The 24,476-nt window shown below is 40.6% G+C and overlaps 1 protein-coding gene and 1 pseudogene across 2 annotated transcripts in view; one reads left to right on the forward strand and one right to left on the reverse strand.

The window, feature by feature from the left end:
- Positions 1 to 24,476, forward strand: part of LOC308512704 (uncharacterized protein C12orf56) — a 68,816-nt gene that overhangs the window by 23,253 nt on the left and 21,087 nt on the right. Inside the window, exons 3-8 of the mRNA XM_081082309.1 lie at positions 2,357 to 2,429; positions 8,939 to 9,344; positions 12,131 to 12,204; positions 17,402 to 17,546; positions 20,067 to 20,173; positions 20,807 to 20,896. Coding sequence (XP_080938435.1) covers positions 2,357 to 2,429; positions 8,939 to 9,344; positions 12,131 to 12,204; positions 17,402 to 17,546; positions 20,067 to 20,173; positions 20,807 to 20,896 — 895 coding nt within the window. The remainder of the gene's footprint in view (positions 1 to 2,356; positions 2,430 to 8,938; positions 9,345 to 12,130; positions 12,205 to 17,401; positions 17,547 to 20,066; positions 20,174 to 20,806; positions 20,897 to 24,476) is intronic.
- LOC308512197 (RNA-binding protein FUS-like) lies at positions 10,029 to 11,331 on the reverse strand (annotated as a pseudogene). The gene is made up of 2 exons: positions 11,256 to 11,331; positions 10,029 to 11,139 (listed from the first exon to the last, which is right to left on the reverse strand). The product of its transcript is annotated as an RNA-binding protein FUS-like (transcript).

Consider the following 24,476-nt stretch of genomic DNA (forward strand, 5'->3'; position numbering starts at 1 on the left):
TGAAATGATTACCACAATCAGGCTATTTAAAATAGCCATCACCTCACATAGTTGCGCGCATGTGCGTGCGTGCGTGTAGTGAGAACTCTTGAGATCTACTTACTTTGCAAATTTCAAGTACACAGTACATTATTATTAACTATAGTTACCATGCTGGACATTTTGGTCTCCAGAACTTATCCTATCTAATGAAAGAGAAACATGGTAATTAGCGCACGACCGCTACCCTTCCCATTGGCTAATCAGGGCAATATACAAATTAACTGCCAGCCAAGATGGCGGCCGGCAGCCAGGCAGCTGGAAGCGAACATGAGGCTTGCTTGCTTCAGTGACGGAGGACTCCAACGTTCCCCGCCTGCCGCTGCCGGCCTCTGAGCTGCAACTCTAAGCAACTATGTTACAAATACAGAAGCTAAACAAAACCCCAGAAACCTGCTTTAGTCGCAACACTGTTTCAAATACAGAAGGTAAACAAAGGCCAGATACCTGCTTTCAGCAGCGGAGGCCTAAGAGCTGGAGCCTCAGAGCTAAAGCTGGCCCAGAATAAAAAGAAAAAGAAAAAAAGGAGCGGTTGGAAGCTTCAGTCACCCGCCAGCCTGAAAACAGCCCTCAGCCCCTCACCCAGACTGGCCAGGCACCCCAGTGGGGACCCCTACACTGATCCAGGACACCCTTCAGGGCAAACCAGCCAGCCCTCACCCATGCACCAGGCCTCTATTCTATATAGTAAAAGGGTAATATGCCTCCCAGCACCGGGATCAGTGTGACAGGGGGCAGCGCCCAAACCCCCTGATCACCCTGAGGCTCTGTGTGTGACAGCGGGCGGGGCCACAACCTCCCTATCCACCCTGCTCTGTTCATGACAGGGGAAGGCGCCCCAATCCCCAATCGGCCCTGCTCTGTGCCTGATAGGAGGAGCTCCCCAACCCCCTGATCACCCTGCGGCTCTGTGTGTGACAGGGTGTGGCGCCCCAACCCCTAACCCCCACCCCACGGGCCCTGCTCTGTGACGGGGTAGAGCCATAACCTCCCCATCGGCCCTGCCCTGGGTGTGACAGTGGCGGCGCCTCAACTTCCCTATCGGCCCTGCTCTGTGCGTGATGGGGGAGCTCCCCAACCCTCTGATCGACCCTGCTCTGTGCATGACAGCAGGGAGCTCCCCAACCCCCTAATCGACCCTGCTCTGTGCGTGACAGGGGGCAGTGCCCAACCCCCTGATTGGCCCTGCTCTGTGCGTGACGGGGTGGCATCGCAACCTCCCAATCCGCCCTGCTCTGTGCATGACAGGGGGTGGCGCCCCAACTCCCCAATCGGCCCTGCTCTGAGCCCGACCAGGGGCTGCACCTAGGGATTAGGCCTGCCCTCTGCCACCTGGGAGCAGGCCTAAGCCAGCAGGTCGTTATCTCCCGAGGGATCCCAGACTGTGAGAGGGCACAAGCCGTGCTGAGGGACCCCCTCCTCGCCCCCGAGTGCACAAATTTTTGTGCACCGGGCCTCTAGTATATATATAAAAGCCTAAGTGACCATTCGACCATTCCACCATCTGATCGGTAGCTATCACATGCACTGACCACCATGGGACAGACGATCAATGCAGGAGCTGCTGAGCTGCAGTGACTTGGCAGCTGTGGTTCTCGGGTGATGCACTTGGAACCCAAGAGGAGGGAGCCCGATTCTGGGGTATGTCACTCAAGAACCGCTCTCTCGCAACCCAGGACCCCTCGGGAGATGTTGGAGAGCCAGTTTTGGCCCGATTCCTGCAGGCCAGGCCGAGGGACCCCACTAGTGCATGACCCGGGACTCTAGTAGTCAATAATCTAAATATATAAAACCCTAATATGCAAATAGACTGAACGGCAGAACAACCGAACAAACAACCAATCACTATGATGTGCGCTGACCACCAGGGGGCATGCGCGGAATATGGTGGGTGTTGGCAGCAGAGCACAGAGCATGGCGGGTGTCGGCCATGGCGTGATGGTGGAGCAGGTGAGCGGGGGCACCAGACCAAGGTGGGGCACTGGTAGCTGTCATCGAGGTGAGCTTCCGGTGGTTACTGAAAATTCTTTGCTCCCGCGTGCCCTTGTCCCGCCCAGCGCTCGCAGCCGCTGCCGGTGCCGCCCGGATCGGATTGCTCCATGCTGTCAGTGGGTGTGAGCGGCGATTGCCAGCCCCAATCGCCCCTCAGGGCTTCTCTAACTCCCCCTACTCCTGAGGGGAAATCAGGGCTTACAATTTTGTACTTGTAAGTTTGTGTGAGAATTTATGAGCACTCATAGAATCAGTGACTACATCTTCTTCATAAACTAAATCAAATAATGTAATTAATTACCAAATAACTTTTCTTTACTTTTAGTCAAGGAAGAGAATAATGGCCCTGTCTTATGGAGAGGCAAAGAGCCTGAAAGTCTGGATGAATCCTCTGTCGGGTGAGATTGTTGTTTGGAGTACGTTTTTAACTTGCTAACCAAAACTTATTTTCCATTACAATTTGTTTTTTGTTTTTTTTAATGCTTTTTCCTCTACTCATGACTTTGGAGTTCTGTTTATCTCACATATGTGATAATGAAGAAGGTATTTTGAGAGAACTTGCTTTAAATTCAAATCCGGTTAGTTAACTAGTAAAGTATAATTTTTCTCATTTCAACAGATTATATAAATGCCAAAAAATAAATAACTGATTACAATTAAATTAAAAAAACATTTATTGAGTGCTGGTTCTGTGTGGTGAATACAGAGCAAAGCATAGTTCCTGTCTTTGAGAAGCTGATTCCAACCGGGATACATGATATTTGCATAAATAAAGATAATACAATGGGTACCTGCTACATGTCATCAATGAGTTTGAGCAAATTTCCAAAGAGATTTAAAGATGGGAAGGACTATGTTCAGTTCTGGGGAGAATCAAGATGCCAGACGACAGTTGGTGAAGGATATTGAAAATGGCGGTGAAGTTATTGCAGTTGAAGAGAATAGCAGAAGCTAAGATTGAGGCAGGGAAAAATTGAATATGTATTAGGAAAGGTATGCAGCCTAGTGCAATTTAAAAATACACCAAGATTATTCAATATAAAGTTAAAAGGTAAAATTGGGCCCATATTTTGGAGGGTCTTACAAATCCAGGGGAAAATTTTACATGTTGTTTCATAGGACATGAGAAAACTATTGAAAGTTTTGAGCCAGAGAATGTGATAAAAATCACTCTTACAGAAAATAACCTGACAGTTGTGCTGAAAATGGACTGAAGAAGGGAGAGACCAAAGGTTGGTGGGAAGCAATTAGAATCTGAATTGGGCTAGTGGTAGTGGGAATAAAGAAAAAGGGATGGATGAGAGAAATTGTGTAAGTAAAAACTACAACTGTCAGTTGATTTATGGAACATAAGAGAGATGGAGAGATAAGCCACTGTGGTTTCAAGCTGGGGTGAGTGCAAAGTGATGCCTTCCAGAGAAATAAGGATGTCAGGAGGGATCAAGCCCTGTACTGGTTTGCACAGGTTAAGCGTGAGGGCCTCTGGCGGAGAAGTTCATCTGGCACTGAAATTTCAGTCTGCACAGTGGGAAAGAAGTCCGGGTATAAATGCAGAAAGGAGCTTCCTAAGCTTCATAACTCAAAGTGTGATGCTGTGACACAGTCAGTATCTAGACATTAGGAGGAGGAGGGGAGCATAGCATTCTAACAGCTGTGAGTCAAGAGATACAGAGGCATGTGGAAAATTAATGGGGGTGGAGGCCTTGAAAGACAGGATAGGAAAACAATGCAAAATGCTGCAAAGAAAAAGTGAGCTTCCAGGGGGGTGGGGCGGGGGAGTATTCACAAAGCTGTGGTACACCACACTGTGCAGTAACCTAGGCTGCCGAGAAGGGCCCTGGCCCACTGCACTGTCTCTCACCCTCACCTTCTCTTGCTGTTTTATCAAGATGACCTGCAAGGTCTCCTCTAAATCTAAATTTCATTATTATAACTTCCTTTCTCACCAAAAATTGACTATTGGTTTAGGAAGATTCTTTTTTTCTACTGGGAATACATCACCAATTCGCTTTACACAATTTTAACTTTACTAGTACAACCAACTATTCTGGATGAGAAAGTTGGTTATAGTAACTGTAATTTTCTTACAGGTTTTTAGGATTTAAGGAGTTAGCTTTAAAAACAGTCTCTGTATTCATGTCAGGGTTCTCAAGTCTTTGGAGGTTTTAATTACATTTGAAGCTGAAACATCAGAAAAACTTACTGGCTAAGAAAGGTTGATGAGTAAGTGTTCTGTTTCGCACTACAAGCCATACAGAGCAGAGTGCACCCCAAGACCTCTTTGTAATGCTGGTATTGCTGAAGGGACCAACAGTCTGTGTAACCAAACTCCTTTCAGTAGGGTTTCTCAGTAGAGTGCTATTGGTATTTTGTGTGGGACTCTTCCTTGTTGTGCAGAACAGTCCCACACAGTGTAGGACTTGGCTTCTCTGGCTCTTGCCCACTAAATGCTAGTAATACTCCCCATCATTGTGGCAACTAACACACAGCACCACACTTTCCAGCAAAACCACCCCTGTTGTTTCTAGCTGACAACACACTTGCAAAGTTTGTTTGCATTTCCTATCCTGTGCTCTATCTCCCTTCTCTGTGAATTCCTCTTTCTAGCCTTCCCTAGTACACATCCTTGTTCTCCCTATACAATTCTGTACTTGGGTTTTTATTGACACCACAATGTGATAACTTAATACTACACATGTAAACTGGTTCCCCTTTCCCTGGGATTTCTATTTTAATTGGCATCAAAGCCAGAAGCTCCAGGGAAGCTCTATTAGTAGAATTTTGTTTTAACAGATTAATTTTTTTATTGATTGATTTTTGAGAGAGAGAGAGAGAGGGAGAGAGAGAGAGAGAGAAAGAAAGAAAGATCAATTTGTTGTTGCACTCATTCATGAATTCATTGGTTACTTCTTGTATGTGCCCTGACTGGGGATCGAACCCACAACCTTGGCATATCAGGAGGATGCTCTAACCAAACGAGCTCTCCGGCCAGGGCTTAAAAGCTTTTTGACACACAATAAGCTGTAATATTTAAAGTACACAATTTGATACATTTTTTTCTTATACATATACCAGTGAAACCATGACCACAATCCGTAACTATTGCTCCTTGCTGCACCATGGCCTGGAAACTTTTTCAAGTTAGTATGATGGGGCAGATGTTAGTTCTCACCTTGTTTCCCACTACTCAGAGCTCACCCTCTTATGTTGTCTGATGTCCAGTGTCTTAAAAGCTGTTTTTTTCTTTCTTCATGTATTTTCCTAGTTTTTGGTCGTTTCCGGTGGGAGGTATATTTAGTCCCTGTTATGCCATCTTGGCCTGAAGTAGAAGAAAACTAGTAGAATTTTAAGCATATACCAATACATATGGAAAAGGATTTGGACCTATCTCAGATCCTTCCTAGAGCCAGTGATGGTTCCAGAATCTCAATAGAAGAGATTCCATAAAAGAGGGTAGCAAAAGGGGGAATCAGGTGTCTCATGTACTTGGAATGTATGTTTATTTGGAGTGGCTTGAAGCTCTTTTTCTGTTGGTAGGCACGGATGCATTGTTTTTACGTAGTGTACACATGCATTTATTGTGGTGGTTTGTTCTGAGAGGGGGTGGTGGCTATTGGAGATCTTAGGGAGTGAGGGGCATGAATGCCCCCTCCTCTTGGCCTCTGTCTCTGGAAGCCTGCTGTTCCAATTCAACTCACCAGCTCCAGTTCCAGACTGTGATAATGAAGATAACCCTGAAGCACAGAAGGACCCCAATTATCGAAGAGTCATGTATGCCTACTAGTCTGCCTTTTACAAAAAGACAGAACCAAAACACTTTTAGAAAACTTTCTTAACAAAGTTGAGTATCCAAAACAGGATTAGGGAGTCAATTCAATAGGAGAGCTCATTTCTCCAAGCACTCCTGCTGTTTGAGGTTAGATTGGCTATGCAGCTTGAACTTGCTTAAATAAGCTGGAATCTGGGACACTGTTGCTGCTTCCCAACGTGTTGTTACTTTGAAATTAGTTTGTGCTCTCAGCAGCCTGCTGGTTAGGCCATGTGAGGAGACAACCCACACCCTTTGGAGTGTGGGAATAAAGCTGACCTGGAATAACGGCAAAAATTCATGGTTTTTTCAAGCATGGCCTTGGGTCAGAATCTCTCTAGGGCTCATGGAGAGTTCAGACTCCTGAACTCCAGCCTAGGCACTAATACTGAGGGATGGGACTCAGTAATCCGGTTTTGGAAGCTCTCTAGATGCTCCTGTTAGCTAGCTACCAAGGTTTGGGAATTCCTGGGCCATGTAGTTTATCCTGGATTATTGAGACTCCTGAGTTCTACACCCATAATATATCTCTAATCCATCAACATTTTTTTCTTATATTTTAACATTTTAATCTAATTATCTATTTCAACTTGATAGGTTTTTAGCTCTCAACAAAACTAAACTCTCCATTTTCATATTAACTGAACTACTTTCTTATCCTTTTAAAGAGTTTCTTAAATCAAATAATCATTTTTTTATAATTTGCCATTTTTCTTGATAGAATCAATACGGCAGCCTATATGTACAATTTATTCTGAACTGAACTCGCACCTAACAGGTTTTTCTGAAGCTGTTCAATTCTGCCTGTTGCTTTTTGGACTGTGACTTTTAACCTGACATTTTCAGTCTCAAAGAGTTTATCTGTCTTTGATGCAGAGGGGAAAAGGAGAGAAATGATTTGTGCATATTTTTGATTTGGAGTTCTCTTTCCCATTTCTCTCATCTTTTTTTCCTTTGTGGCTGTTTTCTCCCTGGAGATACATAATCAGCTCATTAGAAAAACACTTGACTTTTAGCAACTTAGTTTTACAAATAGAAGGTTGCAAAGTGCAAATTCAAGGTTCCAGAACTCTTACTTAGTATTGAACTGCTCTTTAATCAGACTAGTAATGAAGGGCGTTATTGAATTTAAAATGAAGGATACAGTTTAGTTTTATGAGTTGGCTTGTTTAACTAGTGAAGCAGTAATGGCCATGGCATTTTCATTTATGCTGCCAAAACCATAATCCTTTTTAGAAACCCTTCTTAAATCCCCCAAAACAGTAGTTTTTTTTCATACACCTGAGTAAGTAACAGTTGATTTAAGTGAGACTTTCTGTAACTACATGCAATCATGTTGCTGAATTTTCACATGAAACATATGTTGTGCCTGACATGAACATTGTAACATATTTTCATAACATTATCTAACATAATCTAGGCACTGGTTAATTAACTCTCTTCAATTTCTGATAGATCCTCCCTTCCCCCAACTGGGCGGAGTATGACGTAACCTGCAGCCAGGAAATACCTGAGTGACTAACCAGGTACCTTATATGGACTATACATTGGACCACCAATCCACACCTGCCAAATACCCTAAGCCCTTGTCCTATATGGACAATGCAGTAAGCCACCAGTCAGTGTGCGCCGAGTACACTAAGCCCCCCACCCCTTCCCATTCCGCCCCTCAAAAGGTGTGCCCACCCCTGCACATGCTGCTGTCCTCCCCTTGCGAGACAGCCTGGCAGGTGCTTCTCCTCTAATAAAGCCTGTAGTCCTGGTTTTTGGCCTCTGTCTGATCTTTCAATTTCCATGGAGAAAATTTTAGAAAATATTATCTGTACGAATAAAAAGAAAAGCTGTCACTTTAAAGAGGACTGGAGTATGCGTCATCCATTTCAGGGCTAGACACATATTCCTTTAACTGAAAATCTTAGTGTGAGCACCTTATGTACTTAGACAGTTTGATAACACGGTTACATAATAGAGTCCTATGAAGAAACAGGACAATGTAAGATAATTATGGCTGTTAAAGGGGATGGAACTTGAGTGACCTGTGTGTGTGTGTGTGTGTGTGTGTGTGCCTGTGTGTATGCACCTGCACACATGCAAAGTCAGTGGGGGAGGGAGCAGATGGTTGGAACTCAGCACAGTTTGTAGCACTATACAGATAATGAATGAATTTTATACCTGTTTAAAATTAATTTAGGAACGAATCAAAGCTAAATGACTTTCCACTTATATAGCAGTTACAATTTTATAAGGGAGACAAAGACACTTAAATAGAAAATGACAAACCAGCAATTTAAGACAATATAGGATAAAATTAATTGCTAGCACTTACTGTTTCCAGTGCAGACACATAGCATGTATATTTTCTTATTTCATTCTCATAGAAACTCTGTGAGATTGGTACTGTTATGGTTCCTATTTTAAAATTAGGGACTTGAGGCTTGGGTCAGCCAAAGTCACAGCCCCACTGAGTGGCACAGCCAGGATGGGAACTTAGATCTCAGCATACTCTGCAACTTCTAAGCCTCTACTACTTGCTTCCTTGGGCAGCAGAGTAGAAATGGGTCGCGGTGAGCTGAAGAGAACAGGGAAGGTAAAGGATTGATTGTGAAAAAAGTACTGAGGTGTTGGGGATGCTATTGTTAATATCAGAAGAGTATCAGCAAGAGATGAATCAAAACACCATTAAAAATCTCTCTATAACTCCATATGAATGGTTTTTTCTTTATCAGATCAATTAGAAATGCAGAGTGAAAGAAAAATCAGGTTTCAGAAGTAGAATGAAAAGTCCTTTCAATGGAAATATTGGACTTTGTGAAGGACAGGCACAATTCTTTAGATATAGAAAGTGTTTCTTTAAATGACATTGGGTAGAATTTTATTTCTGAAAGCAGAAAAGTATACTGCAGAGTTGTGCTATATCTCCCCTGGGTCAGTGTGTAAGCAAGTGAGATTAAGTTACCCCCTTCTCTTAGCAAGCATTCCTTTTATGTGAAAACATTCACGTTCAGAGTCTTAAACTACTGTAGTTGGGTCATTGGTGTCTCCTTGTTCCTTACTATCCAGTTCTGAATATCATGTTTAATACTAAATTCTCCCTGACAGGTACCACCAAGAGAGCAGCACACTGTCCAAGGACTCAATTCTCTGTCCTTTAGACCTCAAGAAGCTGTCCCTTCAAGGTCAAAGTGCCGGTCGACCCCTACCTACGCCCTCCAGGAGGAGCTGTCAGTCTACAGCAGCCACTGGCCAGGCTGTCAGCGTGCCATCTTGCACCACAAACACAAAAGGACCCGAGGGACTTCCAGATCACAAAGACTCTCTAAGTGAAATCCCTTTCAAATGCAATGGGAACGGAAATGAGCTTTACTTAGGAAATTCCTCCCCCGCCTCCCTTTTACAAAGCAACCCAAACCTAGAGAAAAAAGAGTCAGAACTCCATTTGTACATTATTTCCACAACGTCATCAATATTTCTGCACTTAAAAAGTTCATGGAACAATTATATTATAGTAAGTGTCCTCATAGGTTAACCTTGACTTGAGTATTGTTTCTTACACACTGCTCTAGCTCCCCATTTTGGAAATTTAACCTTGGAATTTAATCATCTTGTGAAAGACAAAATGCCCTGGACAATTAAGGAAGTGAATTTATTCAGCGATTGCAATAGGGGAAATGCTCATTAATGAGAAGCGTCTGTCCTAAAGAAAAGGAGAGAGACCTGGGTTTTATAGAGGCAGGTAAATAAGTGAGTCATCAGAGAGTCTCATGAGAATCATGGTGAAGGAGACAGGTCTTATCCCGGGATGTGTGTGAGCAGGGTGGTCTTTCGCACTTAGCTGGGGTGATTTTTCAACCACTTCTGCTCTCTCTCTCTCTCTTTCTTTCTTTCTCTAAAACAATGGTGTTTAATGGGAACCAGAGATATGGCTATAATTACATAGTCTGTCACAAAAAAACCCATGTGTGGTCAGGAGCTGGAAGGTTATATAATAATGAGAGTCGCACTGGGTACAGGAGAAAACCTGTTTCAGAACCTCAGGAGACAGGCGAATATGGCATCTCTGCAATCCTGTCTGTGGTCACCCCTGGAGTCCATCTTGCCAGGGCCAACCTGCTTGAAGTAATCTTGGTCCCCACCACCCTGGCCACCTCTGTGAGCCCCCATGATCCCTTTCTTGGCCTAGATAGCTGCCCTAATCATAGCCTCCTCTGCCACCATGGCGACCATCTCCATAGCAACCTCCACCAGAGAGCATCCTGGTTTCTGTCCTGGGCCGTCTAGTTTAGGGGCCTTACACAGTTGCATTCATTCCTCCAAGAGTTCAGACTCTCACATGTAGGATTAGGACACTTCCATCTCCAGCTCGCTGCTATCCTTTACCACCGCCATCTCCACTGGGGAGTCCACCCCCACCACCGCCACTACCTCCATAGTCTCCATGGCCCATGGGTCCTCCTCACCCTCCATGCCCACTGCCACTACCCCAACTGAAATCTACTCGCCAAGTAGCAAATGAAACCTTGACAGGATTCCCAGAGAATTCTTTACCATCAAACCAGTCTATTGCTGCCTTAGCAGAAAGTGGGTCATACCATTGCCTCTCCCTTCAGCTTGCCTGTTTCACTGTCTGTGTACAGATTAGTCATGGCTGTCCTGTTTTCTTATTTATAATCTTGCCCATGCCTCGCACAGAGATGCTGCTGTTGTCTGAATTATCCTGTTCAGAATCATGATGTGATCCTTGGTCCCGAGGCCCACCAAATTTACTGAAGCCACCACGGTTATTTCCACCCATGCCACCCCTGCCTCCCTGGCCACCCCCATGACCTCTGGGTTCATAGCCACCTTGCTGCAGTTGTAACTGCTGCTACTGCTGTGACCTTGTCCCCCATGGTCCTGCTGGCCTTTCCTGTAGCACTGCCGCCACCACCACTCTGGTCCTGATTTTGATAACCACCATCACTGCTGCAACCGCTCATGGGGGATCTTGGCGACAGTTACCTCTACTACCCCCTCTACCTCCACTGCTTCTCTTGTACTTGTTCTGCTGCCCATAGCCCTGAGGAGGATTATAGGAGTTTTGGTGTGCACCACAGCTAGGCTGTTGACCACCATAGCCTGACTGCTGACCATCGTCCCACTCTGGGGCTGCCTGTAATTGCTGCTCTGAGAACTGCTGTAACTTCCCAAGGTGCTGCTAGGAGCCGGCTGCTGACCATAGCCAGGGTAGGACTGCTGCCCATAAGATGACTGAGAACTCTGGCCACTGCCACAGCCAGCAGTTGAGCCACATCCCTGGGGAGCTGACCAAGCACATACTCCGCTTGTTTGGAGTAGTAAATCAGCAAAATTTCAGAAATTTCTTCTGAAATAATCTGTCTGTTAAGCCTCAACATAAATAAAACTTGCTGAACACTACCTGATGTTTGGTTTTTGAGGACCCAGAATGAACGGAAAATGATAACACTAAAGATTTGAGGGAAAAATAACCTCATTAATAGAACAGTTAAATTATTGTATAACTGTACTATGGAATACTAGGAAATCATTTAAAAGATTGAAGTAAACCTATAGACACAGACACGAAAAACTCTACCATGTATTAAGTAGAAAAAACAGCCCCAGATCAATATATGTGCTATAATTTAGCTAATATTAAATATATGTTATAAAAATATATCACCTAATATTTAAATGTATACATTATAATTAGTATGCTTTTTTAAAATTACTATTATTATTTTTATTGATTTCAGAGAGGAAGGGAGAGGGAGAGAGAGATAGAAACATCAATGGTGAGAGACAATCATTGATTGGCTGCCTCCTGCACAACCTACTGGGGGTCGAGCCCACAACCCCGGCATGTGCCCTTGACCAGAATCAAACCCGGGACCCTTTAGTACACAGGCTGATGCGAGCAAAACCAGCTAGGGCTAGTATGCTTTTATATGCCAAAAGGATATAAACCAAACTGATAATAGCAAGGTACTTTGGGTAGCAGGATAGAAGAAGTAGGGAGAGACTAAAAACTTTTGTCTTTTACTTTATACATTTCTGTACTGTTTAATTTTGATAGGTGATTTTATTTTATAATAAACTAAAATTATATTTAAAACTTTAAAATTTTATATAAGGAAAAAATTCCCTGCGGTATTATCAAACACTAGAATAAATTATATAAATAAATCATGTACTGTAGAAGGTATTAAAGATCTATGATACTGACTAAAAGTAGGGGGAATTGATTTTCAGTAAACAAAAGTTCTAACTATTTTCACTTTTTTCCTCTTTCAGAAAGCTACTCTTTTACAAGATCCCCTATATGTTAGTGAGCTCAGTCTTGCTAATGGAGGTCAAAAGCCATACAGGTAAGGAGTGGTGATATGATAGAGTCCCATGGAGGAGCGCTCTCTCCTCTATGCCTCTCCTAACTCTATGTTGCTGACATCACAATGAGCCTCTACCTCAACTTCGTCCTGAATTTTAGGCCTGCAAACACTATGACCCACTGGACTTCACCTCTTGTAGGTTCCTTAAAGTCAGCATATTCAAAACAGAGCTCAGCATCTTCCTTCTGGAACCTAACCTTCCTCTTTTGTTTCTTAATACGGGGTATGATGTTATTACCCCCAGATCACTTAAATCAGAGTCCTGGATGTCACCTTTACCTTCTCTCCTCCCTTCACTATCACCCACATGATTTATTGTGCCAATCACCATATGATTTATTGTGCTTTGATATATCTGGGTAACATTCACTTTTTTCCACTGTCACACCCTCGGGCCCAGCCTGGGCTCCTAATATTTTCCTAGCTGCCCTCTGCCTTCACTCTTAGCCCTTTCTATACCTTCGCCTGTGCAACAGAGGACTCTTTCAGAAGCACAAATCTGATCATGTGACTCCTCCCTTAAAGCCCTTGAATGACTCCCCATTGCCCTTAGGAGAAGGCTCTAAAATCTTTAACAGCTTACACAGATCTTCCTCATGTCTCCCTTCATTTTTTTCATCCTCCACTATTGTGTCCTCCCCACTCCTGCCTGAAGCACCTCACCAAATAAACTCACAGTTCTCAGAAAGCTCCGTTTATTTTTCCTCTGGGCGCTAACATGATGGCCTACTCTCTACTCCTCTTCCCCTTCATGAACAACTTCAGTTCATCAAGTCTTAGCTTACTATCCCTTTCTCTAAGATTAATTTCTCAAAACTAAGTTAAGAGGGGCCCTTCCAGCCCTCTCCATTTTCTCAACGGTTAGAACATCAGTCTGCAGTGGTGCATTTGGGAGGCAACCAATCAATTTTTCTCTCTCACAACAATGTTTCTCCCTCCCTCCCTCCCTGCTCCCCTCCCTTCAACTCTCTCTAAAAATCAATGGAAAAAATATCTTCGGGTGAGGATTAAAAAAAAAAGAGGGGCCCCTCCATAACATCCTGTGCTGATATTTCATGTAGCACTTACCAGTTGGTATTATGGCTGCCTGTTTGATTACGTGCTGCCCTACTATGCAGTGTGCTCTTTAAGGGCAGGGACCTGATCACTGGCACATAGAGGCTGCCAATAAACCTTCAGAGAATGAATGAATGAATGAATGAATGAATGAATGAGATAAGATAGAGGCAGGGACCAGATCATAAAGGGCTTTATATTCAAGGCTAAGAAGTCGATTTTGATATTAAGTTTAAGTCAAGGGCAAGTTATGAAAGGTTTACAATAATGATGTTTACTAGCAGGTCATATAAATGAGTTAAAAGTTAATTTTAAAAGGTACGTATTCATTTCCCACTGAAGGAACCAAAGTTCCTTACAGGAATAACTAATTCTAGGTCTGGAGGAGGAAATACACAACATGAGTCTGAAACAGCTTGTGCCGGAATGCAAAGGGTAACAGGACCCCAAAGAACACACGAGCCCACATGAAGGTACTCCTAATAGCCAAAATGGGACAATTTCAGTATCAGAAGAAACAATGAAGGAGGTGGTTGAAACACAATAAATATATACAAATTTTAGCACCTCCACACAGAAATAAAAAAGCACTGAACTCCATTAGAAGCACATACAACAAGTATCTTATTTACATCTTAGGTTTAACAAACAGAACGTAAAAAATATTTTTAAGGCAATAGAGGACATTTTAATACAAGACTGGGTATTTGACAGTACCAAAGAATTACTGATAATTTTGTTGGGTGTGATAATCATGATATTGTAAGAAAATGCTTGTTTTATTTTTATACATAGGAGTTAAATAACAACGTTTGTGATTTCTTTTGTAAAAAGATGGTAATAGAGATAGCTTAGAGAATATCTACATGTTTTCATATGCTAGCCTAAAAGAGTATTAGTTTTAATTTTGGTGTTTATTTAAAGTGATTTTAAGCTAATTACATATTAAAATAGGCTCTAGCTTTGTATATGTGTGGCTTGTATCCCTGAAGGCAAGAGGGAGAGTTCTGCCACCATCTTGACTCAAGAAAAGTATATTTCTTACAAAGTTAATTTTTGATGGCAACATATTTAAAATGCAGTGATTTAAAATGCACTCTCAGGGATATAGTGTATGCACAAGACACACAAGAAATGGTTTTTGCCTGCAAGCCACCTTCAGTTTAAAGAAAATAAATATTCTTTAGGTTTTTAAATTAGAACTCTGTCACAAATGTGAGTTCTGTAACCTGGCCATTGTAAACATGTACACAGTGTTTCTGGGATAATGTATGAAAAGCCTTTTCCAGCTGTCAAACATTATACAAATATAAGTGATTTTATTTATTTATTTATTTATTTATTTATTTACTTACTTACTTAGTTTTATTAATCCTCACCCAAGGATATTTTTCCCATTGATTTTTAGAAAGGGTGGAAGGGAGGGGGAGAGAGCCAGAGAGAGAAACATCAATGTGAGAGAGACACATCGACTGGTTGCCTCCAGCACGTGCCCCAGCCAGGGCTGGGAATCCAGCCTGCAACCGAGGTGCCTGCCCTTGACCAGAATTGAACCCTCAACCCTTCAGGCTGCAGGTCTAACCACTGAGCAACTCATTAGGGCTATAAGGTTTTATTTTTATTAAATGTCTGGAAAAATGAAAAATATAGATAAAACAGAGTTTATCATTAGATCAAGAATTCTTTTTGCCACATTATTTGGATGAAAATTTATGTTTTCTAGCTGATGAAAATATAGAATATTTGTTAACATGAATATAATTTCCCTTTAGTCATCAACTGAATAATGGTGTCTTCTGGTACTAACTTTTTCTTATTTAAATTAGTCAAAGGAGGTTCGTCATCCATATAAAAGCAAAAGTTCTCTGAATGTTCAAAGAAACTGTGACTATATGTAACTTCTCTGTAGAAATATAGATTACTGAATCTAATTTGAAATTATAAAGTATATGATATCTTAATTTATATATACATTGATTTTTAGTATAAAGAGATTATTGTGCTTTTTCTTATGAAATCTGTTCTGGTCTTTTGGGAAAAAAAATAGTTTAGTATAACAATCTATTATCATAGGTGCCAAAGGATAAAAATGTTTTTTTCCAAGGATCTTCACAAATTGCTGACTCTTATTGGGAAAGACTAAAACACCAACTTCAAAATAATTCTGCTGATACTGTATTTTTTCTGAGATTTTGCTTTTCTAAGCTTACTTATTTGTGAAAACTACATTTCTGCTATTTTTGGAGTATCTCAGAGGACAGAGGGATTTTACCGTTATTCTTTAAATGCAATGTAGCAATAACTAGAAGTGGATATATAGGAAAGTAAAATCTCAAAGCTCATTCCTGCTTTATTTAGATACTATTTATTAAACACTGTATGCTAAGCACAATTGGTAAAGTATCAAAACAGCACAATGGGATAGGTTCTATCATTACCCTCATTTTATAGATGAGAAAATTGAGGCACAGACAGACCAGGTAACTTGTCTATGGTTATTACCTAGCTGAGTAGGGGCAGATGTAGGATTCCAATTAACCTGTCTGAGTTGCCCCCAATGCTTATAATCATATTCTTCTGCCTCCATCATGGTTATCACTAAATTTTTAATGATTATTTATCTTCTTATGTCTCCACTAGAAAATAAACTTTTTTTTCAGGAAGTGTGAAAAAAACTTTTTTTTGTTTTGTAAATCTTCACCCAAGGATATGTTTCTATTGATTTTTTTTTTTTTTTTTTTTTTTTTTTTTTTTTTTTTTTTTTTAGGGAGAATGGAAGAGAGAGGGAAAGAGAGTAGAAACATTGGTTGGTTGCCTCCTGCACAAGCCCCAACAACTGGTCCGGGGAGAAGCCTGCAACCAAGGTACGTTTCCTTGACCGGAATCGAACCTGGGACCCTTTGGTCGGCAGGACGACGCTCTATCCACTGAGCCAAATCAGGTAGGGCTGGAAGTCTGAATTTTTCTTTCTTTTTTAAAAAATCTATTTTTATTGATTTCAGAGAGGAAGAGAGGGGAAGAGAGAGACAGGAACATCAATGATGAGAGAGAATCATTATCAGCTGCCTCCTACTGGGGATCAAGCCCACAGTCCAGGCATGTGCCCTTGACTGGAATCGAATCCCAGACACTTCAGTTCGTAGACCAACGCTCTATCCACTGAGCCAAACCGGCTAGGGCTGAAATTTTCTCTTAATAAGAGAGGTGTGTGATTGGATAGGGGAGAACATCTTAGATTAAAAAAAAAAATAGAGTGAGAGGTAGTGGGCAAGAATCAAGATTCCATGTAAATAGCTGATATCAAGGTTTGTGGCATAAGTGGTAAAAATATTTTTAATTCAAGTCAGAAATTCTAAGAAGTTTCTACCAACTTATATAGAACAAGAAACCTCTATCCTATCATTACTTTGCACTCTGCTTTTCTGAATCACTAGTTGTGTGAGCTTGAACAGGTTACTTAGCCTTTCTGAGATGCTATAAATGCAACAGTAATTCCCAGCTTAGCCCCTTACTGGGACTGAACGAACTAGTGCATGAAAAGTACTGCATGTGGGAAAATGTGAAGGACTGAGAGGGTATTATGCTAAATGAAATAAGTCAGGCAGAGAAAGACAAATATTCTATGATATCACTTACATATAAAATCGAAAGAACAAAATAAATAGAACAGAAGTAGACTCATAGATACAGAGAACAAACTGATGGTGCCAGATGGGAGGGTGGTCAGGAGGCTGTGTGAAAAAGGTGAAGGGATTAAGAAGTTCAACTTGGTAGTTACAAAAAATAGCCACAGGGATATAATGTACAGCACAGGGAAAATAATAGTCAATAATGTTGCAACAACTATGTGTCGTGCCAGGTGGGTACTAGACTTATCAGAGGGATCACTTCGTAAGTTATATAAATGTCCAACCACTGTGCTGTATACTTGAAAGTAATATAAAATAATATTGAATGTCAACTATAATTGAAAAATTAAAATAAAATATCCCAAACAGGAAAAAATAACTATTGAAATTCCATTAGTAACAAAGTTTTACATACCTGTCAATTAATTGGTATTCCTCAACTGCTGTCTCCTATCATTTTTTACATGTGAAGTTTTCTTGTGTTTCTGTAGATCTGAGGAGAAAATCAAGCACTTCAGTCAACTTAAATCTGAACTTTTTCTTAAAGACAATACTTTGAGGAAGATACTTTGTTTAATTACAGAACTTAAAGTAGCAGCCCAGAAAAACTACATTCTGAAAAGGCTTTTCTGGAAAGTAGGTGTTTTAATTTTAACCTTTAAAATGTGTTTCAGCCGTTTATCAAACGCAATATATTCAAGGATCAAGTAAAATGCTGTATAAAAAATGCCACCTTGTGTTTTGATGCTGTATTTTACAATCTTGACTAAATTGAATGTAATTGTGCCTTAACACTGGAAATGTGATGTAATTAATGTATGTGTGTGTTGGGGTGGGGTAGATCGGAAGAGAGGAGAGTGGTAGCAAAAAGATAGTAGCTTGCATAGGTTGAGTTTACAGAATCAAAGAAAAGAGTAACTAAGAGGGGAAGCTTCTGGCTTATGAGATGTATGAGTAGAGACAGTGAGATGAGAAAGTAAATTTGAAGAAGTTTTACATGAAGGTTTCCCTACAATAAAAATACACTTAAAAATGACTTTTGAGTGTTTTGAGTCAAAACAACCTAGCTCTCATTCAGCAAGTTTACAGACTTACCCTGTAAGACTTCCTTAGTTTCATTTTCACCTGAAACTTCAGGTGAAAGGTACTCAGAAGGTATTGAGAAGCCCTGATTAGTGCTGGTTTGTGCTGGTGCGAATGAGGCTCGTTCTTGCCAGTGGCCTCATCCATAGTTGCCACCATTTCACTGAGCAGTTGTGATGTGCACAACCTCCCCAACCATACAGGACAGGCCTGGCCATTCCTTAGATCAGCGGTTCTCAACCTGTGGGTCGCCAACCTGTGGGTCGCAACCCCTTTGGGGGTCGAACGACCCTTTCACAGGGGTCGCCTAAGACCATCAGAAAACACATATGTAATTACATATTGTTTTTGTGATTAATCACTATGCTTTAATTATGTTCATTTTGTAACAATGAAAATACATCCTGCATATCAGATATTTACATTATGATTCATAACAGTAGCAAAATTACAGTTATGAAGTAGCAGCGAAAATAATTTTATGGATGGGGGTCACCACAACATGAGGAACTGTATTAAAGGGTCGCGGCATTAGGAAGGTGAGAACCACTGCCTTAGATCTTAAATGCTTCACATGTAGGATGATCGTTATTCTGGTTTGCCCACTGTAGGGTGACCAACTGTCCCAGTTGACCATCCCACTCAGGATTTAAAACATTTTTATCACCCCAATAGGTTACCTTTTGCCCTTCGGCAGTCACTTCTTCCCAACCCTGGCCTCAGGCAACTATTGTGTTTTCTGTCACTATAGGTTAGTTTTGCCTGTCCTAGGATGCCACTTATATGGAATTGTACACTAGGTACTATTTTGTGCCTGGCTTCTTTGGCATAGTATTTTTTAGATTCTTTCATGTTGTTACAGGTAGGTGGGAAATATTTTATGAGTGAAAATTTCTGAACCAGTAAGCAAGTGGGAGATAATAACAACAGATATTTATTAAGCACTTATGATGTGCTAGCTACTATTCAGGCTTTATAAATACTATCTTACTTAATCCTAACATCAACTCAATGAGGGGACATTATTAAGCCTATGGTAGAGATGAAGAAACTGAGTCACAGAGTATATCCGAAAGTTGCCAAATGTCATCCAACTCATCAGTGGCAGAGCTGGGATTTAAACTCAAGAACCTGGCCCCAGAGTCAGTGTGTAAAACTACCACACTAGGCTAATCTATCAGGGCTCTGGGTAAGCCCAAGCATTTCTGATGGGCCTGGTGACCAGCTTGCTCCTCCCTCTTTATTCCCTCTCTTCACCTGTCATCCTCAGCCTCTTCTCATGCCATATCACCTAAACAAGGGCACACATATCCCTGTCTAAGCAAAGAATCTAAGTTGTCACTAGTTAAAAAAAAAAAGTTCTGGGGAAAAACTGAACAATAGAGGAAGAGAAAAGAGAAACAATTACGTCATATTTCTCATTAGTACCAACTTGCCTGATTTCATGGGCCAGTGCTTATTTTCATGCTTGATTTATCTCATGAGACTGGATAGGAACACAGAAAAATTGGTTCCCCCACCATACTTCAGTGTTTATTTTGGCAGGAATGACAATGTACATTTCCACTGCATTAACAGAAGTATTAATATCATTCTGCTCCATCTTCATAAGCTATAAGAGTGCTCTACATTTGTTTTTGTAGCAGTAAACATTTTTAAATGAGAGCTTATCTAGCCTTGATTTCATTATATATTCACAAAGGCCAAATTACTTTGGAAAGGCAGGAATTATAGTAGCCCCCAGTTAATATAGTATTCCAAGGTAACTGAATGACTTGCCTGAGATTATCACTTACTTCTGGATACTCTTCAATATTAATGGTCAAGCCAAGTCTAGAAGGCATCTCCCAGCATCATTCTCTAGACTTGAGCTCTTGCTCTGTTCACCAGGACAATGGTCTCCTGGTTATAAGTAAAAGTATGTTTTCAATGCAAGTTATGCTAGTATTAATGAGAGAGATTTTAAATCACTTCCTGGCCAAAGAAGAAATCATTTCCTCTTTTTATTATTATGTAAGCATCGAGAGTTTTACCAAGTTTTAACTTCATCATCTTTCCTGCTTGCTTTCACAGACCAGTGACCTTTTCTATTTCTTAGTGAACAAACTTCAAGAGTACTTACCCGAGTCTAGGGATAAGAACGCACTTCAAAATAAAAGCCAAAGAGCTGATGAGCTGGTGTAAGTACTAACTGGATAATCACACATATTATTTTTCCCTAGGGTGTTAAAGATAAATGGAAGGCACTAGACAAAATATATACTGTTTTAATGATTAGTGGTGCTGCAAGTTTTGCTTTACATAGAATTTATAAAATAGCATTCATTTTGTGCTAATTTGTAAAGAAGGACTACACAAGACACTAGAAATATTGGCTGTCCTAAAGTGGGAAAATTGGGTGTTCTGGAGGAAAGACACTTTTTATTGTATGTATTTTTTTTTTTTACCTTTGAAATTTTGAGCCTAATATTACCTACTTGAAAAAGTTAAATTATTTTTTTAAAAAAGTAGTGCATAATTATTATTAACACTTTAGAAAATACACAGAAATATGAAAATGACTTTTAATCCTGACATCCAGCTATTCATGCATTCAGCAAGTATTTCTGGGTGCTTACTATGTAGCAATCATAGAGTAGGCACTCAATTAGTGTTGGCAATTTGATATACGGAATTTCCTTCCTGTACTGTACTTTTTTCCACATAGGTACCTGAGTGCAATTCTATTAAGGATTACTGACTTTGTGGAATTTTGAATTTGTATTGAAATCATGCCATTTCCATGTTGTTGTTTTTTCCTCTCTGTTTTCTAGGGCATGCATTGGAATTATACAGACTCTGGGACTGATGTTCAGAGAAACAGAAACTGAGCCATCACGTCTGAACACATTGGCAGCTAAGAAGTAAGGTTTGAAAATATTAGGACCTTGTAGTTGCAACCCATTAACTACTCTGTTGAATGTCTTCCAAAACTCATAGCTCTCTAACTTCTCTTTTCATCCCCTTGTAAGTATATTAAGTATATTAAGTATATTTGTCCCTCCACTTTGTTCTATGAACAGATTAATTGGCACATGCTGAGTTCTCTCTGTCTCTCTGTATTATTAAGGGCACAAAAATTTTCTTAGCATAATTTTATCTTTTGTCATTGTCTGATGAGCTTGAAAAAGACCAATGACCCATAGTACATTAAAAGCCAGGGGGTTTTCTACTAGAATTTTCCCGAGTACCCTTATATCCACACAGCAGAAAAATTACATTGCAAAGGTAGAAGTTATGGTAGCTTCATTTAATATATAATTATGTGACCTTGGAGTGAATGACGTTGGAGCGTTTATTACCATATAGCATAAGCTGCTATAATATACTCTAAAATATGTGGCCCAAAGAAAGAAATTTACACCTTTCTCACATAACAGTCCAGACAAGATAGTCAACTTTTCCGCGACACAGCATCAGCCAGAGATCTTGGTTCCCTTCCCTTTCGTTACTCTGCCATCTTTTATCAGGCTATCTTTTGTATTTATGGTTAAAACTGGCTTTTCTTCTTGATTTCATTACACCCTATGGGAAGCAGTGAGAGGAGTAGAGGGCAAGCAAATTTCTTTTTTTTTTTTTTTTTTTTTTTTTAAATTTTTTTATTGCTTAAAGTATTACAAAGGGTATTACATATGTGTCCATTTTATCCCCCCGCCCTAGACAGTCCCCCAGCCTCCCCTATCCCCCAGTGTCTTATGTCCATTGGTTATGCTTATACGCATGCATACAAGTCCTTTAGTTGATCTCTTACCCCCCTACCTCCTGCCCCCCAACCCTCCCCGGCCTTCCCACTGCAGTTTGACAATCTGTTTGAGGCAGCTCTGCCTCTGAATCTATTATTGTTCAAAAGTTTATAATGGTCTCTATTATCCATGAATGAGTGAGATCATGTGGTATTTTTCCTTCATTGACTGGCTTATTTCACTTAGCATAATGCTCTCCAGTTCCATCCATGACGTTGCAAATGGTAAGAGTTCCTTCCTTTTTAGAGCAGCATAGTATTCCATCGTGTAGATGTACCACAGTTTTCTAATCCATTCATCTACTGATGGGCACTTAGGCTGTTTCCAAATCTTAGCTATGGTGAATTGTGCTGCTATGAACATAGGGGTGCATATATCTTTTCTGATTGGTGTTTCTGGTTTCCTGGGATATATTCCTAGAAGTGGGATCACAGGGTCAAATGGGAGTTCCATTTTCAGTTTTTTAAGGAAACTCCATACTGTCTTCCATAGTGGCTGCACCAGTCTGCATTCCCACCAGCAGTGCACAAGTGTTCCTTTTTCTCCACATCCTCTCCAGCACTTGTCGTTTGCTGATTTGTTGATGATAGCCAGTCTGACAGGTGTGAGATGGTACCTCATTGTTGTTTTGATTTGCATCTCTCGGATGATTAGTGACTTTGAGCATGTTTTCATATGTCTCTTGGCTTTCTGAATGTCCTCTTTTGAAAGGTGTCTATTTAGGTCCTTTGCCCATTTTTTGATTGGATTGTTTATCTTCCTTTTGTTAAGTTGTATGAGTTCCCTATAGATTTTGGAGATTAGGCCCTTATCAGATATGACATTGGCAAATATGTTTTCCCACACAGTGGGTTTTCTCGTTGTTTTGTTGATGGTTTCTTTTGCTGTGCAGAAGCTTTTTATTTTGATGTAGTCCCATTTGTTCATTTTCTCTTTAGTTTCAAGCGCCCTAGGAGCTGTATCAGTGAAGAAATTGCTTCGGCATATGTCTGAGATTTTGTTGCCTTTGGATTCTTCTAGAATTTTTATGGTTTCCTGTCGTACATTTAAGTCCTTTATCCATTTTGAGTTTATTTTTGTGTATGGTGTAAGTTGGTGGTCTAGTTTCATTTTCTTGCATATATCTGTCCAATTTTCCCAACACCATTTATTGAAGAGACTATCTTGGCTCCATTGTATGTTCTTGCCTCCTTTGTCAAATATTAATTGAGCATATTGGTTCGGGCCGATTTCTGGGCTCTCTATTCTATTCCATTGATCTATATGCCTATTCTTGTGCCAGTACCAGGCAGTTTTGAGAACAGTGGCTTTGTAATACAACTTGATATCTGGTATTGAGATCCCACCTACTTTGTTCTTTTTCAGGATTGCTGCAGCTATTCGGGGTCTTTTTTTATTCCAGATGAATTTTTGGAGAGTTCGTTCTAGATCTCTGAAGTATGCCGTTGGTATTTTAATGGGAAGTGCATTGAATTTATAGATTGCTTTGGGTAGTATGGACATTTTAATGATGTTGATTCTACCAATCCATGAACACGGTATGTTCTTCCATCTGTTTATGTCTTCCTCTATATCTTTTTTCAACGTCCTGTAGTTTTCTGAGTAGAGGTCTTTTACCTCTTTAGTTAAGTTTATTCCTAGGTAGCTTAGTTTTTTTGGTGCGATGGTAAACGGGATTGTTTTTATAATCTCTCTTTCTGAAAGTTCACTATTGGTGTATAGAAATGCCTCAGATTTCTTGGGGTTAATTTTGTATCCTGCTACATTGCCAAATTCATGTATTAAGTCTAGTAGCTTTTTGATGGAGTCTCTAGGGTTTTGTATGTATAATATCATGTCGTCTGCAAATAAGGACAGTTTTACTTCCTCTTTTCCAATTTGGATGCCTTTTATTTCTTCTTCTTGCCGAATTGCAATGGCTAACACTTCCAGTACTATGTTGAACAGGAGTGGTGAGAGGGGGCATCCCTGTCTTGTTCCTGTTCTTAGGGGAAATGGTGTAAGTTTTTGTCCATTGAGAATGATGTTGGCTGTGGGCCTGTCATATATGGCTTTTATTATGTTGAGGTATGATCCTCCTACTCCCACCTTGCTGAGAGTTTTTATCAAAAATGGGTGTTGAATTTTGTCAAATGCTTTTTCTGCATCAATTGATATGACCATGTGGTTTTTTTCTTTCAATTTGTTTATGTGATGTATCACGTTTATTGATTTGCGGATATTGTACCATCCTTGCATCCCTGGGATAAATCCTACTTGGTCATGGTGTATGATCTTTCTGATGTACTGCTGGATCCGATTTGCTAAGATTTTGTTGAGGATTTTGGCATCTATGTTCATGAGGGATATTGGCCTGTAATTCTCTTTCATTGTGTTGTCTTTACCTGGTTTTGGTATTAGGGTGATGCTGGCTTCATAGAATGAGCTTGGAAGTGTTCCTTCCTCTTGAATTTTTTGTAGTAGTCTGAGGAGGATAGGTTTTAGTTCTTCCTTGAATGTTTGGTAAAACTCCCCTGTGAAGCCGTCTGGTCCTGGGCTTTTGTTTGCTGGAAGCTTTTTGATGACTGCTTCAATTTCTTCCATAGTTATTGGCCTGTTGAGATTTTTAGATTCTTCCTGATTGAGTTTTGGAATGTTGTATTTTTCTAGGAATTTGTCCATTTTCTCCAGGTTGTCTAGTTTGTTGGAGTAGAGCTGTCCA

The sequence above is a fragment of the Myotis nattereri genome (genome assembly GCF_964212035.1).
Source record: "Myotis nattereri genome assembly, chromosome: 2".
Classification (NCBI taxonomy): Eukaryota; Metazoa; Chordata; class Mammalia; order Chiroptera; family Vespertilionidae; genus Myotis; species Myotis nattereri.